The 16,543-nt window shown below is 51.6% G+C and overlaps 1 protein-coding gene across 4 annotated transcripts in view; it reads right to left on the bottom strand.

Annotated features, from left to right (window-relative positions):
• Nucleotides 1-440: 440 nt before the first annotated feature.
• Nucleotides 441-16,543, bottom strand: part of med15 (mediator complex subunit 15) — a 20,728-nt gene continuing 4,625 nt past the window's right edge. For 3 of the 4 annotated variants that reach the window (XM_079281515.1, XM_079281512.1, XM_079281514.1), the window contains 12 exons: nt 16,082-16,504; nt 15,809-15,910; nt 9,779-9,925; nt 9,005-9,123; nt 8,747-8,874; nt 4,394-4,528; nt 2,061-2,124; nt 1,863-1,929; nt 1,528-1,685; nt 1,060-1,226; nt 800-898; nt 441-611 (listed from right to left, as the gene is read on the bottom strand). In XM_079281515.1, coding sequence (XP_079137641.1) covers nt 475-611; nt 800-898; nt 1,060-1,226; nt 1,528-1,685; nt 1,863-1,929; nt 2,061-2,124; nt 4,394-4,528; nt 8,747-8,874; nt 9,005-9,123; nt 9,779-9,925; nt 15,809-15,910; nt 16,082-16,504 — 1,746 coding nt within the window. In that variant the 3' untranslated portion in view covers nt 441-474. The remainder of the gene's footprint in view (nt 612-799; nt 899-1,059; nt 1,227-1,527; nt 1,686-1,862; nt 1,930-2,060; nt 2,125-4,393; nt 4,529-8,746; nt 8,875-9,004; nt 9,124-9,778; nt 9,926-15,808; nt 15,911-16,081; nt 16,505-16,543) is intronic. The other variant, XM_079281513.1, reaches the window with a different exon arrangement.

Genomic DNA, 16,543 nt, shown 5'->3' on the forward strand with positions numbered 1-16,543 from the left:
GGTGTCGACGGGTAGAGTCGCTGACGGGTGGTGTCGACGGGTAGAGTCGCTGACGGGTGGTGTCGACGGGTAGAGTCGCTGACGGGTGGTGTCGACGGGTAGAGTCGCTGACGGGTGGTGTCGACGGGTAGAGTCGCTGACGGGTGGTGTCGACGGGTAGAGTCGCTGACGGGTGGTGTCGACGGGTAGAGTCGCTGACGGGTGGTGTCGACGGGTAGAGTCGCTGACGGGTGGTGTCGACGGGTAGAGTCGCTGACGGGTGGTGTCGACGGGTAGAGTCGCTGACGGGTGGTGTCGACGGGTAGAGTCGCTGACGGGTGGTGTCGACGGGTAGAGTCGCTGACGGGTGGTGTCGACGGGTAGAGTCGCTGACGGGTGGTGTCGACGGGTAGAGTCGCTGACGGGTGGTGTCGACGGGTAGAGTCGCTGACGGGTGGTGTCGTTGACGGGTGGAGTCCGGTGGTGGGCGGGGCTTCAGGCGGCTGACAGACAGGCCTGGCGGACGCTCTGGGCCCAGGTGTTGAGCAGCTCCGTCACAGAGTGTTTGTCAGGAAGCTGCAGCAGTTTGGACGTCATGTTTCTGTGGACCGTCTGCAGGAAGCCGTTGGCACCTGGTGGAGCAGACGGGTCACGTGATCACCACCTCATCATTCAACACGTGATCAATAAACATTCATTAGTAGCAGACTTCCTGCCAGTGGAGCTGTTTGATAAAACACTCCGAACAATATAAAGAAGTCCACCACATGGTTCTGGTTCCAGGATCTTAATCTCAAGTGTTTGATGGAGGTGGTCTCACCGTACTGGTCCCCGTCGTCGGCCCAGTATGGACTCTGGTCTGGATAATCAGCAGGAACACTGAGCTGTAGAGGAGGAACACTGGGAAGGTTCTTATCATCTGAGAACAAACACAGAACCGGATCAGAACATCTTGATGGTATCAGAGTCAAACTGTTCTTGTGGTCTATCGTGAGTTCTGGTTCTAGTGGTCTGCTTCTACTGGTGTGTGTGCTGGTTCTCATGGTCTACTAGTTCTACTGTGCTGGTTCTGGTCTGTACCCAGTTTGCAGACCAGGTGCACGGTGCCGTTGTTGCTGCAGAATGACGGGTCCAGGTTCACGAGGAACTTGACGTCGAGGCGGGCCACCTCTCCCTGCAGGATGTTGGGGATGGTCTGCCGCTCGTCTTCCTCGTGCTTCCTCTTCCTCCCGGAGATGTTGGGCCCCCTGAGAACCAGAACCACAACAAATCACTTCACGCCATCTTTAACTGCTGCTTCCTGTTTCATGAGCTTTGATCTCTGAGGACACTGAACACAATCTTTTTGGATCAAAAGCTAAATAAAACCGGATCATCTAAAGACCTGGTCCTCTCTGGGTCCTTAGAGTTCGCCTCATAGGAGTTTAAATTCTGGTCCATAATAGTTAATAGCATCAGGTCTCCTTTCAAAGGCTCAGTCCACCAAATAAAAACATCTTGTATAAAGACACACCGTCCTCATGTGGTCTCTGGTGGTTTTGGACTTACGTGATGGGGGGTCCGTGGATGGCGGTCATGGCGGGGGCAAAGGTCCGGTACAGGGAGTGGTTGAAGACCGGGGACCGGATGTTGGCCATGACGGCATCCAGCAGCGGCTGACACAGGTACTGCTGCTTAGAGGACACCTGGGGGGGAGGGGGGGTGGGCTGAAAACCACGGGGGGGGGGGGCACCATTACATCACAACCGGACCATCACCATCGCAACCTGTGATTTCATCCATCCACACCTCCGATCTGAGTTTTCTTCTGGTGACTTTAAAGTCTCAGACTTTGGTGGACTTATTTTGTTCTTTGTTAGCTTCTATGTGAACGTGCTTCTCACCACGGCCATGTCGTTCTTCAGCTTCTCCAGAGCAATCTCACACTTCTGTAGCGTCTTCAGGGGACACCTGTAGGACAGAAGACTCAGGTGAGAGGACAGAGACGGGTAAGAGGACACACGGGTGAGAGAGGACACACGGGTGAGAGGACACAGGTCAGAGTGATGTCCTCTGATGGAGTTATTGACGAGGACACGTACCTGGTGTTTGGATCCGTCAGGATGTTCAACAGACTCTTCATCTTGCTCAGGTCCTTCTTCCTGTCTGTCAACACAAACACAACATATTAATAAAGTATTCATAAAGTCATGAGGAGGATCTCAGGGAAAGCACGTCTCATCCTCCAGGACCATCAGCACCGGTTCTCCCCAAGGCTGCGTTCTTTCCCCTCTGCTCTTCTCCCCGTACACCAACAGCTGCACCTCCAGTCACCAGTCCGTCAAGCTCCTGAAGTCCGCGGATGACACCACCCTCATTGGACTCATCTCTGGTGGGGATGAGTCCGCCTACAGGTGGGAGACTGACCATCTGGTGACCTGGTGCGGTCTGAACAACCTGGAGCTCAACGCTCTAAAGACAGTGGAGATGGTTGTGGATTTCAGGAAGAACGCAGCCCCACCAGCCCCCATCACTGTGTGTGACTCCCTCTATCACTCTGTGTGACTCCCTCTATCTCTCTGTGTGACTCCCTCTATCACTCTGTGTGACTCCCTCTATCACTCTGTGTGACTCCCTCTATCTCTCTGTGTGACTCCCTCTATCACTCTGTGTGACTCCCTCTATCACTCTGTGACTCCCTCTATCTCTCTGTGTGACTCCCTCTATCTCTCTGTGTGACTCCCTCTATCTCTCTGTGTGACTCCCTCTATCTCTCTGTGTGACTCCCTCTATCTCTCTGTGTGACTCCCTCTATCTCTCTGTGTGACTCCCTCTATCTCTCTGTGTGACTCCCTCTATCTCTCTGTGTGACTCCCTCTATCACTCTGTGTGACTCCCTCTATCTCTCTGTGTGACTCCCTCTATCTCTCTGTGTGACTCCCTCTATCTCTCTGTGTGACTCCCTCTATCTCTCTGTGTGACTCCCTCTATCTCCCTCTGTGACTCCCTCTATCTCCCTGTGTGACTCCCTCTATCACTCTGTGTGACTCCCTCTATCTCTCTGTGTGACTCCCTCTATCTCTCTGTGTGACTCCCTCTATCTCTCTGTGTGACTCCCTCTATCTCTCTGTGTGACTCCCTCTATCTCTCTGTGTGACTCCCTCTATCTCCCTGTGTGACTCCCTCTATCTCCCTGTGTGACTCCCTCTATCTCCCTGTGTGACTCCCTCTATCTCCCTGTGTGACTCCCTCTATCTCTCTGTGTGACTCCCTCTATCTCTCTGTGTGACTCCCTCTATCTCTCTGTGTGACTCCCTCTATCTCTCTGTGTGACTCCCTCTATCACTCTGTGTGACTCCCTCTATCTCTCTGTGTGACTCCCTCTATCTCTCTGTGTGACTCCCTCTATCACTCTGTGTGACTCCCTCTATCTCTCTGTGTGACTCCCTCTATCTCTCTGTGTGACTCCCTCTATCTCTCTGTGTGACTCCCTCTATCACTCTGTGTGACTCCCTCTATCTCCCTGTGTGACTCCCTCTATCTCTCTGTGTGACTCCCTCTATCTCTCTGTGTGACTCCCTCTATCTCTCTGTGTGACTCCCTCTATCTCTCTGTGTGACTCCCTCTATCTCTCTGTGTGACTCCCTCTATCACTCTGTGTGACTCCCTCTATCTCCCTGTGTGACTCCCTCTATCTCCCTGTGTGACTCCCCCGTTGACGTGGTGGAGTCCTTCCTCTTCCTGAGCTCCATCATATCTCAGGACCTCAAGTAGGAGCTGAACATCAGCTCCATCACCAAGAAGGCTCAGCAGAGGATGTACTTCCTGAGGCAGCTGAAGAAGTTCAACCTGCCAAAGACAATGATGGTGCATTTCTACAGAGCCATCATTGAGTCCATCCTCTGCTCCTCCATCACGGTCTGGTACGCTGCAGCCACAGCCAAGGACAAGGACAGACTGCAGCGCATCATTCGCTCATCTGTCCTCCCCAGGACAAAGTCCCACCGGTCACTCCCCCGCACATCCCTTCTATTACGCTCGACACTCTCACACTACACCTCACTGGTCTATAGTCCTGGTATCTGTCCGCTTGTGCACTCTATTCTATTCTATTCTATTTTATCCTCCACTTTATTCTATATTTTACTTATCTTATATTTTCTGTAAATTGAATATGTTTGTACTTTGCACTGTTTGTTGTTGATTGTTTTGCACCTCCCGTCATGTCAAATTCCTTGTATGTTCAACATACCATGGCAATAAACGGTTTCTGATTCAATAGACTTATCATACCAATCAATGTCCCCAACATTCCTCAAACTGAAATGTGAATAAATGTTCTGATTGGTCAAATAACTCAAGTTATCAATTAATTGCAGACTCATTTTCTGTGAATCAACTAATTGATTGATGGATGACGGGTTTGAGCTCTGACCTTCGTTCTTGTCGATCTTATTGATCATCCTGCGCAGCGGTTCGATGTATTTAGAGAGCTGTTTGAGTTTCTCCATGTACTGCTGGTCCTCTAGAGACGTGGGTCCAGCTGGACTCATCACTGAGCCGGGGTTACCTGTAGGACAGGAAGAGACAACAGAGGGCAAGAAGGAGACGAGAGGGCAAGAAGGAGACGAGAGGGCAGGAGAGGGCAAGAAGGAGACAAGAGAGGGCAAGAAGCAGACAAGAGAGGGCAAGAAGCAGACAAGAGAGGGCAAGAAGGAGACAAGAGAGGGCAGGAGAGGGCAAGAAGGAGACAAGAGGGCAAGAAGGAGACAAGAAAGGGCAAGAAGGAGACAAGAGAGGGCAAGAAGGAGACAAGAGAGGGCAAGAAGGAGACAAGAGAGGGCAAGAAGGAGACAAGAGAGGGCAAGAAGGAGACAAGAGAGGGCAGAAGGAGACAAGAGAGGGCAGGAGAGGGCAAGAAGGAGACAAGAGAGGGCAAGAAGGAGACGAGAGGGCAAGGAGACAAGAGAGGGCAGGAAGGAGACAAGAGAGGGCAAGAAGGAGACAAGAGAGGGCAAGAAGGAGACAAGAGAGGGCAAGAAGGAGACAAGAGAGGGCAAGAAGGAGACAAGAGAGGGCAGGAAGGAGACGAGAGGGCAAGAAGGAGACAAGAGAGGGCAAGAAGGAGACGAGAGGGCAAGAAGGAGACAAGAGAGGGCAAGAAGGAGACAAGAGAGGGCAGGAGAGGGCAAGAAGGAGACAAGAGAGGGCAGAAGGAGACAAGAGAGGGCAAGAAGGAGACAAGAGAGGGCAGAAGGAGACAAGAGAGGGCAGAAGGAGACAAGAGAGGGCAGAAGGAGACAAGAGAGGGCAGAAGGAGACAAGAGAGGGCAAGAAGGAGACAAGAGAGGGCAAGAAGGAGACAAGAGAGGGCAGGAGAGGGCAAGAAGGAGACAAGAGAGGGCAAGAAGGAGATGAGAGGGCAAGAAGGAGACAAGAGAGGGCAGAAGGAGACAAGAGAGGGCAGGAGAGGGCAAGAGAGGGCAAGAAGCAGACAAGAGAGGGCAGAAGGAGACAAGAGAGGGCAGAAGGAGACAAGAGAGGGCAGAAGGAGACAAGAGAGGGCAGGAGAGGGCAAGAAGGAGACAAGAGAGGGCAAGAAGGAGACAAGAGAGGGCAAGAAGGAGACAAGAGAGGGCAAGAAGGAGACAAGAGAGGGCAAGAAGGAGACAAGAGAGGGCAAGAAGGAGACAAGAGAGGGCAAGAAGGAGACAAGAGAGGGCAGAAGGAGACAAGAGAGGGCAGGAGAGGGCAAGAAGGAGACAAGAGAGGGCAGAAGGAGACAAGAGAGGGCAGAAGGAGACAAGAGAGGGCAGAAGGAGACAAGAGAGGGCAGAAGGAGACAAGAGAGGGCAAGAAGGAGACAAGAGAGGGCAGAAGGAGACAAGAGAGGGCAGAAGGAGACAAGAGAGGGCAGAAGGAGACAAGAGAGGGCAGAAGGAGACAAGAGAGGGCAGAAGGAGACAAGAGAGGGCAGAAGGAGACAAGAGAGGGCAAGAAGGAGACAAGAGAGGGCAAGAAGGAGACAAGAGAGGGCAAGAAGGAGACAAGAGAGGGCAAGAAGGAGACAAGAGAGGGCAGGAGAGGGCAAGAAGGAGACAAGAGAGGGCAAGAAGGAGACAAGAGAGGGCAAGAAGGAGACAAGAGAGGGCAAGAAGGAGACAAGAGAGGGCAAGAAGGAGACGAGAGGGCAGAAGGAGACAAGAGAGGGCAGGAGAGGGCAAGAAGGAGACAAGAGAGGGCAGAAGGAGACAATAGAGGGCAGAAGGAGACAAGAGAGGGCAGAAGGAGACAAGAGAGGGCAAGAGAGGGCAGAAGGAGACAAGAGAGGGCAAGAAGGAGACAAGAGAGGGCAGAAGGAGACAAGAGAGGGCAGAAGGAGACAAGAGAGGGCAGAAGGAGACAAGAGAGGGCAAGAAGGAGACAAGAGAGGGCAAGAAGGAGACAAGAGAGGGCAAGAAGGAGACAAGAGAGGGCAAGAAGGAGACAAGAGAGGGCAGAAGGAGACAAGAGAGGGCAAGAAGGAGACAAGAGAGGGCAAGAAGGAGACAAGAGAGGGCAAGAAGGAGACAAGAGAGGGCAGAAGGAGACAAGAGAGGGCAAGAAGGAGACAAGAGAGGGCAAGAAGGAGACAAGAGAGGGCAGAAGGGGACAAGAGAGAGCAGAAGGGGACAAGAAAGGGCAAGAAGGAGACAAGAGAGGGCAGAAGGGGACAAGAAAGGGCAAGAAGGGGACAAGAGAGGGCAGAAGGAGACAAGAGAGGGCAATAAGGAGACAAGAGAGGGCAAGAAGGAGACAAGAGAGGGCAAGAAGGAGACAAGAGAGGGCAAGAAGGAGACAAGAGAGGGCAGAAGGAGACAAGAGAGGGCAAGAAGGAGACAAGAGAGGGCAAGAAGGAGACAAGAGAGGGCAAGAAGGAGACAAGAGAGGGCAAGAAGGAGACAAGAGAGGGCAGAAGGAGACAAGAGAGGGCAAGAAGGAGACAAGAGAGGGCAAGAAGGAGACGAGAGGGCAGAAGGAGACAAGAGAGGGCAGGAGAGGGCAAGAAGGAGACAAGAGAGGGCAGAAGGAGACAATAGAGGGCAGAAGGAGACAAGAGAGGGCAGAAGGAGACAAGAGAGGGCAAGAGAGGGCAGAAGGAGACAAGAGAGGGCAAGAAGGAGACAAGAGAGGGCAGAAGGAGACAAGAGAGGGCAGAAGGAGACAAGAGAGGGCAGAAGGAGACAAGAGAGGGCAAGAAGGAGACAAGAGAGGGCAAGAAGGAGACAAGAGAGGGCAAGAAGGAGACAAGAGAGGGCAAGAAGGAGACAAGAGAGGGCAGAAGGAGACAAGAGAGGGCAAGAAGGAGACAAGAGAGGGCAAGAAGGAGACAAGAGAGGGCAAGAAGGAGACAAGAGAGGGCAGAAGGAGACAAGAGAGGGCAAGAAGGAGACAAGAGAGGGCAAGAAGGAGACAAGAGAGGGCAGAAGGGGACAAGAGAGAGCAGAAGGGGACAAGAAAGGGCAAGAAGGAGACAAGAGAGGGCAGAAGGGGACAAGAAAGGGCAAGAAGGGGACAAGAGAGGGCAGAAGGAGACAAGAGAGGGCAATAAGGAGACAAGAGAGGGCAAGAAGGAGACAAGAGAGGGCAAGAAGGAGACAAGAGAGGGCAAGAAGGAGACAAGAGAGGGCAGAAGGAGACAAGAGAGGGCAAGAAGGAGACAAGAGAGGGCAAGAAGGAGACAAGAGAGGGCAAGAAGGAGACAAGAGAGGGCAAGAAGGAGACAAGAGAGGGCAGAAGGAGACAAGAGAGGGCAAGAAGGAGACAAGAGAGGGCAAGAAGGAGACAAGAGAGGGCAGAAGGGGACAAGAAAGGGCAAGAAGGAGACAAGAGAGGGCAGAAGGGGACAAGAAAGGGCAAGAAGGGGACAAGAGAGGGCAGAAGGAGACAAGAGAGGGCAATAAGGAGACAAGAGAGGGCAAGAAGGAGACAAGAGAGGGCAAGAAGGAGACAAGAGAGGGCAAGAAGGAGACAAGAGGGCAAGAAGGAGACGAGAGGGCAAGAAGGAGACAAGAGAGGGCAAGAAGGAGACAAGAGAGGGCAAGAAGGAGACAAGAGAGGGCAAGAAGGAGACAAGAGAGGGCAAGAAGGAGACAAGAGAGGGCAGAAGGAGACAAGAGAGGGCAGGAGAGGGCAAGAAGGAGACAAGAGAGGGCAAGAAGGAGACAAGAGAGGGCAGAAGGAGACAAGAGAGGGCAAGAAGGAGACAAGAGAGGGCAAGAAGGAGACAAGAGAGGGCAAGAAGGAGACAAGAGAGGGCAGAAGGAGACAAGAGAGGGCAAGAAGGAGACAAGAGAGGGCAAGAAGGAGACAAGAGAGGGCAGAAGGGGACAAGAAAGGGCAAGAAGGGGACAAGAGAGGGCAGAAGGGGACAAGAAAGGGCAAGAAGGGGACAAGAAAGGGCAAGAGAGGGCAAGAAGGAGACAAGAGGCCAGGAGGGGACAGGAACGGAGAGGAGGGAGACATTGAAAAGTGTCATTACCAACATTTAAGGTAAAGTCAGGAGTCCGTCATAAGAACAGAGAAGCAAATGAATAGAACAGATTCCATCAACTCTCTCCCTACAGATTAAATTCAAAGTGACGAGTTTCATTAAAATGTTTTATTAAAAGTAGCTGACGGAAGTAAAACAGGTCATAAACTAAAAGCTGATTCTTTATGGTTCAATGTTGGGCTCCGGTTGATGAGTTATCTCGTCGTTAGTACTCTAAAGATCTCCTCTGAGCTGAGCTCTGTTGGTGTTTGGTACCTGGAGTGTTGAGCGGTCCAGGTGAGGGGACTCCATAGTTGAGGGGGGTCCGGGCGTTTGCGGGGCTATGTGAGGGCTGAGGGGACGGGCTGGGCTGGAAACCTCCCGGAGACGGAGTGGGACCAGAGCTGGAGACGGAAATCATTTTAGAAACCAGCATGGTATATCACCATGGCAACGGGTAAACAAAAGGCAGAACCTCCATTTGAATCAGGACAGGGGGTCCTATTGAGAGCCCCTGTGGACACCTCGTTGTACCTGGCCGAGTTGGGCTGTGAGGTGGGGGGTTGAGGTGACGGCTGAGGAGGGGGAGGCATCGACAGCGGTGTTTGCACCTGCCCAGGTGAGGGCGATGACATCATTTGATGCTGCTGTGCCTGTGGAGGAAAGTGATTGGGCAAGAAGAAGAAACCATTTTTTATTGTCATATACATTTTTACACATACACGAAATTTGACTACTGCATTTGACCCATCCCTGTATAAAGGGAGCAGTGGGCTGCCATTGATCGGCGCCCGGGGAGCCGGGGGTTCAGTGTATTGCTCAGGTACACTTCGACACGTGACACGTCCCAGTCGGGGATCGAACCGTCAGTGACCAGAGAACTCATGTCGGGCCAATGCTATTTTTAATATTGACGATTATCTGCAAATCAATTGATTAATCGTTTGGTTTATAAAACATCCGACAGAAAGATGCATGTGTCGTTTTGTCAAACAAATACTACATTTATTTACTTCACTCCAATATTTTCACAACGTTGAGAAGACCGACCGCTGAGACGGCCCACCCTCAAGACGGCCCACCCTCAAGACGGCCCACCCTCAAGACGGCCCAACCTCAAGACGGCCCACCCTCAAGACGGCCCACCCTCAAGACGGCCCACCCTCAAGACGGCCCACCCTCAAGACGGCCCAACCTCAAGACGGCCCACCCTCAAGACGGCCCAACCTCAAGACGGCCCAACCTCAAGACGGCCCACCCTCAAGACGGCTCAACCTCAAGACGGCGCATCATACTGGCGATAAATACCTGCTGTGTTAGCGACTGTCCTCCCGCGGCCGCAGCAGCTGCCGCAGCGGCGGCGGCAGCTGCCACAGCGGCAGCGTTTTGAGGAGGGATGGGGGGGTTCAGGGCTCGAGGCATCCGGGGTGGAATCTGCATCCCAGGACGGACCAACTTCAGAGGACACACAACAGGACAGATGAGCAGACAGACACATACATACATTTGTCTTTCTACACTTGTGAGGACCCTGATAGCCGCCAACTAGGGATGCAACAGATCACAAACCTCACGGTTCAGATCATTTTTTCGGATCAGCAAAGAAAAGGAGTCAAATATAACTGCTTTTCATTTGTTAATTAAAGAACTTCAAGAACACTTGAAGCAAAGAACTTTGGGCTGTAGTCTTACATAAAATACATACTATTTATGATATTTATTTTCATAAAGATGAGAATATATCTGCATTTTGTGAGGAAAGGGTAGCGCCAGATGTGTGTCAGAATCAGAATCAGCTTTATTGGCCATGTACGCGTACAAGGGATCATTGATTTCCACGTACATACACAGAATTTACAAATAAACAGGAAAACTATTTAAATATATAAAAAAAAATAAAAAACAAGGACAATAATCAAACATTTAACGACTATGTACAATATAAATATATATCCAAAAAGTATTTATATATATATATACTGTATATATAAATATAAACAGAGTGTCTGTGACTCTCCCAGAGGGGGCGTGTCTACAGCTCCTCCGTGATTACATTACAGTCATTTAGCAGACGCTTTTATCCAAAGCGACTTACAATAAGTGCATTCAACATCGGTTTTCGAGAGAACTACTAGTCACCAGAAGTAATAAGTGCATCTCCTTTCTTCAAACAAGCATCTAAGAGCATAAACCAGCGCCAACGTACAGTGCAGAAACAAACAAATGCAATAAGTGCCATAAACTAATATGAAAACAATAAGTGCAACAAACTAGTATGAATACAGTAAGTGGTGAGTAAAAGGTTCAGGGTAGTACTTCTTGAAGAGGTGAGTCTTCAGCCTGATGAAAGATGGGCAGCGACTCTGCTGTCCTGAGGTCAGTGGGGAGTTCATTCCACCACTGAGGGGTCAGGACAGGAAACAGCCGCGACCGGGTCGATCGGCTGCAGGGACCTCTGAGCGACGGGGGAACCGATCACCCTGAGGCAGCAGAGTGAAGAGGTCGGGTGGGGGTGTAGGGCTTGACCATGGCCTGGAGATAGGAAGGAGCTGTTCCTTTCACTGCCCTGTAGGCTAGCACCAGAGTCTCACACTGGATGTGAGCTCTTACAGGAGCCAGTGTAGAGAATGGAGAAGGCAAGTTGTGGGAGAACTTGGGGCGATTGAACACCAGGCGAGCTGCAGCTTTCTGGACAAGCTCCAGAGGTCTGATGACTGACGCCTGGGCTCTGGCAAGATGAAGTGATCGGTCAGTCTCTTCACAGAGGAACGATCTTCACACTGAAGTGGGTGCGTGAGTGGATTTCATAGCGTGGCTCAAGCACTTTAACCAGATTTTTAAATCCTTTGTCTTCCACAACGGAGTGTCCCCGTCACTGACAAACCGGGATGGTGTCTCTTCATATGTGTGGACATGCCCGATGTGTTGTCGTATATCTTTCTCTTTAAACAACGCCTACATACCGTAAGGCTTTTGTCCACCACCCTCATCCGTCTTAAGTTACAGTGAAGACAAAATTATCCCAAATTTGAGATTTAAATGACGCCGCGGCTTCTGACGTTCCTCCGCTCGCCATGACGTCACCGTTAAATGCTTCTAAGCTGCTCTGTTCACTGAACACACGACTGCTTCATATCTGTTCACTGACACTCTGCACTGATATTCGGGGACTTGTTACTTGAAAAGGAACAGCAGCAGTAAAACTTACACACTATGATGATTAAACTGTAAAAAGAAAATACTCAATTGATCCGCGGTTCACAAGTGATCCGAACCGATCACAGATCGATCCGTGATCGGTTACATCACTACCGCTAACCATCACAAACCCAACCCTCACCCTAATCCAGATGCCTCAAGACCTCTCAGATGGTGAGTCTGTGATGTATGAGTGTAGCAGCAGGTAGTGGGATCATGAAGCAGTGATCTCCGTAGTGACGTCTCTCTTCCTCTATATAGTGGTAGAGGAACTGGAACAGGAACCTCCTTAATTTTACCCTCAACACTTAACAAGACCCCGAGAGACTCACTGTTTAACCTGGAGGAGCAATCCACTGTTTTACAGTAGAGCACTACGAACTCAGATTTGGAGCTACAGACTATCATCCCGACCGCTTCACACTCTACAAACCTTCCCAATACTGCCGAGGGACACAATCTGAAGGATCCAACAGAACCAAATCATCTGAGGTAAATTCTGAGGTCCCCAAACCGTGACACTCACCTCCCCGCCGGCTGGGCCTTGAAAATCACAAAAGGAATCGGGACAACCCTGGTGGAGGCCAACACCCACTGGAAACATGTCTGACTCAGAGTACCCTGTATCCCTTCAGTACCCCACACAAGACTCCCAAGGGACATGGTCGTAAGCCTTCTCCAAGACCACAAAACACATGTAGACTGGATTGGCAAACTCCTATGACCCCTCTAACAGACAAGGGTAAAGGGTTGGTCCACTGATCCAGGACGGAATCCACATTGCTCTTCCTGGATCTAAAGTTTGACAATCTGTCAGAGCCTCCTTTCCAGCACCCTGGATTCAACTTTCCCGGGAGGATGAGCAGTGTGATACCTCGATAATCTGTGCACACAAAATGTGAACCACCACCCCGGTCTTCCTCTCTACAGGCACTGTCCCGGACCTCCATGCGACACTGAAGAGCCAAGACAACCCAACAATGTCCAGAGTTTTCAGCATCTTAGGACTAATCTCAACCACCCATGGCACCTTGCCTCTGAGGAGCTTTTTGAATACCTAAACAACCTCTGCCAGGGATATGGATGGGTCTTCCCTCAAGTCTTCAAACTCTGTTGGTTGTGTTTCGGAGTTCCTCAGTGTTCTTTCCACCACTCTGCAATATACCCAGTCCGGCGTCTTAACTTCCAAGCTCTTCTTTCCACTTTTTCCTCCTCTGCTGAAGCTGCTTTCTTCCACTCTAAAATCCTAACCTCTGCTTCCAATCCTAAAAAAAAAAAAAAAACTCTTCAAAACTTTCACTTCACTCCAACCCCCACCTCCTACTTCCTCCCTGATGATTTTGACAACTTCTTTGACAAGAAGGTAAAAAATATCAGATCCTCCTTCTCTCAGCCCCTCTCCCTCTCCAGCTCTTCCCCCTCAGCTCTCCCTCCCCTCTCCTTCTTACCCTATCTTGCTCCCCTCTCCCCGAACGAGGTCCTCAACCTTGTTATATCTAACCGCCCCACCACGTGTTCCCTTGACCCGATCCCCTCATCTTCAGTCTATTGTGATTGAACTCCTTCCTTTCCTCACCCACCTCATCACATCTCTTGTTTCAAGATGCTTTCCCACGGCTTTCAAGACTGCAAGAGTCACCCCCCTTCTGAAGAAACCATCACTTGACCCCTCTGATGTCAAGAACTTCAGACCGGTTTCTCTTCTACACTTTCTATCCAAAACACTTGAACATGCCGTCTTTAACCAACTGTCTTCCTATCTCCACCAGAACAGCCTCTTGGACCCCCACCAGTCCGGGTTTGAAGTGGGTCACTCGACTGAGACAGCCCTCCTTGTGGTGACAGAGTTGCTTCATGCCGCAAGAGCGAACTCTCTCTCCTCTGTCCTGATTCTCCTGGAGCTGTCTGCAGCGTTTGACACTATGAACCACCAGATCCTTCTCTCCACCCTCGAGGGGATGACGTCTCAGGCTCTGCACTCTCCCTGTTTGCATCCTACCAGGTGACGTGGAGGGGGGCCGTGTCGGAACCACGCATGCCGACTACGGGGGTTCCACGAGGTTCAGTCCTGGGCCACCTTCTCTTCTCGCTCTACACAACATCTCTGGGTTCTGTTATTCGCTCGCATGACTTCTCCTACCATTGTTATGCTGATGACACCGAGCAGGTCTTGTCATTTCCCTCCAGTGACACTCAAGTGGAGGCATCGCTGCGTGCTTGGCTGAGATCTCGAAGTGGATGACGACGACACCACCTCAAGCTCAACCTGGACAAAACCGAGCTACTGTTGCTCCCGTGGAAGGGTTGCCCGCACCGAGACCCGTCCATCACCATTGATGATACCGTGGTGACGCCAACTCGGACTGTGAGGAACCTGGGTGTGACCCTGGATGACCAACTGTCGTTCTCAGCAAACATTGCATCGGTTACACGCTCCTGCAGATTCCTGCTCTACAACATCAGGAGGATTCACTTCCTCACTGATGAGATGGCGCAGGTGATCATCCAGGCTCTGGTCATCTCCCGCCTGGACTACTGCAACTCTCTACTTGCCGGAGCTCCGGCATCGGCCATCAGACCTCTGGAGCTTGTCCAGAAAGCTGCAGCTCGCCTGGTGTTCAATCGCCCCAAGTTCTCCCACAACTTGCCTTCTCCGTTCTCTCCACTGGCTCCTGTAAGAGCTCACATCCAGTGTGAGACTCTGGTGCTAGCCTACAGGGCAGTGAAAGGAACAGCTCCTTCCTATCTCCAGGCCACGGTCAAGCCCTACACCCCCACCAGACCTCTTGGCTCTGCTGCCTCGGGGCGATCGGTTCCCCCGTCGCTCAGAGGTCCCTGCGGCCGATCGACCCGGTCGCGGCTGTTTTCTGTCCTGACCCCTCAGTGGTGGAATGAACTCCCCACTGACCTCAGGACAGCAGAGTCACTGCCCATCTTTCATCAGGCTGAAGACTCACCTCTTCAAGAAGTACTACCCTGAACCTTTTACTCACCACTTATTGTATTCGTATTAGTTAGTTGCACTTATTGTACTCGTATTAGAGAGGGGTTGGCTACAATCTTTCTTGCTCGCTTCAGAGTTCTTAAAGTGAACAAGTTCTGGAGGGACGGCAGATTGCAGCCGATCACCTCTCAGCAGAGCGGATGATGCGCTGCAGTCTGTCCTTGTCCTTGGCAGTGGCTGCAGCGTACCAGACGGTGATGGAGGAGCAGAGGATGGACTCAATGATGGCTGTGTAGAAATGCACCATCATTGTCTTTGGCAGGTTGAACTTCTTCAGCTGCCTCAGGAAGTACATCCTCTGCTGAGCCTTCTTGGTGATGGAGCTGATGTTCAGCTCCTACTTGAGGTCCTGAGATATGATGGAGCCCAGGAAGAGGAAGGACTCCACCACGTCGATGGGGGAGTCACACAGGATGATGGGGGCAGGTGGGACTACATTCTTCCTGAAATCCACAACCATCTCCACTGTCTTTAGAGCGTTGATTCAGTTGATTCTGATTAGTTTGTTTCTGTACTTCTGCTCTGGTTGATGCTCTTAGATGACTTCTGGTGACGAGTAGTTCACTTGAATACCGATGTTGAATACACTTATTGTAAGTCTCGTTGGATAAAAGCGTCTGCTAAATGACTGTAATGTAATGTTTGCCGTTCCCTGCTGATCACAACAGCCTGAGCCCAGTCCTGTTTTCCCTTTCTGGGTTCTCCAACGGTTCATCAGAACTTCCTTGAGGCGAACTGAAAGTCCTTCCCCACACTCTCCCCAAACCCCTCCCACACCTGGGTTTTTGCTTTGGCAACCCCCACAGCTGCAGCCCTTGTGGCCAACTGGTTGGTACCCGTCTGCATTTTCTAAAGACCCCTGAGGCCCGAAAGGCCTCCTTCTTCACCTTGATGACCTCCTTCACCACTGGTGTCCACCAGCAGGTTCATAAGTTGCCTTAGACGGGCACCAATGACCTTCTCACTGCAGCTCCTAGCAGTCGCTTTCACAGAGGAGGCTTTAAACATGGTCCACGTGGTGATACAAATGAAGGAAAACAGGGAGGGATGACTAAGCTCTGGAACTTTAGGATCTCATTGAGTTTTAAACCCCTCAGTGGGTCCTTATGACACAAAGCACCTGGCTGCAGTCTCACCTGTCCAGGTCCGGCTGCGGCAGCGGTGGCTGCAGCAGCTGCGTTGTGCTGCGCCTGAGCTGCCGCTTGCTGGGCCTGCTGCTGCAAGGCTGCACGGGCCTGCTTTCACACACAAACACAAGGCAAAGCATGCAAGCAGAGGAAAGGTTTGGGGTTTAAGCAAGACTACTGGAACCCTGGTTTACCAGCTGCAGTGAGTAAAGGATGAATGATCATAATAAGCAGCATATAAGAATAGGAAGAAGACGAATAGTCGTTCTGACTCAGTCTCACCTGGAAGGCCTGGACCTTGAGCTGGTGCTGCTGCTGACTGAGCGAGTTGATGGGGACGTGCTGAGCGGACGTCATCTGTCCGGCAAGAGACGGAGGCACCATGCCAGGCTGCTGCTGCTGAGGGTGTGGAGGCATCTGACCCGGCTGAGGCTGAGCCTGAGCCTGGGCCTGGACCTGCTGCTGCTGCTGCTGAACCATGTGCTGGATGGATTGGGCCTGAGCCTGAGCTTGGGCCTGAGCTTGGGCCTGAGCTTGGGCCTGAGCTTGAGCCTGAGCTTGAGCCTGAGCTTGAGCCTGAGCTTGAGCCTGAGCTTGAGCCTGAGCTTGAGCCTGAGCTTGAGCCTGAGCTTGAGCCTGAGCGTGCTGCTGCTGGAGTTGCAGCTGCACCATCTGCTGCTGCTGCTGAATCCTGGTCTGGTGCATCTGCACACAGTGTGTGAAGGAAAGGTGTCAGGTGATATA

This window comes from Melanostigma gelatinosum, assembly GCF_949748355.1.
Source record: "Melanostigma gelatinosum genome assembly, chromosome: 13".
NCBI classification, from domain to species: Eukaryota; Metazoa; Chordata; class Actinopteri; order Perciformes; family Zoarcidae; genus Melanostigma; species Melanostigma gelatinosum.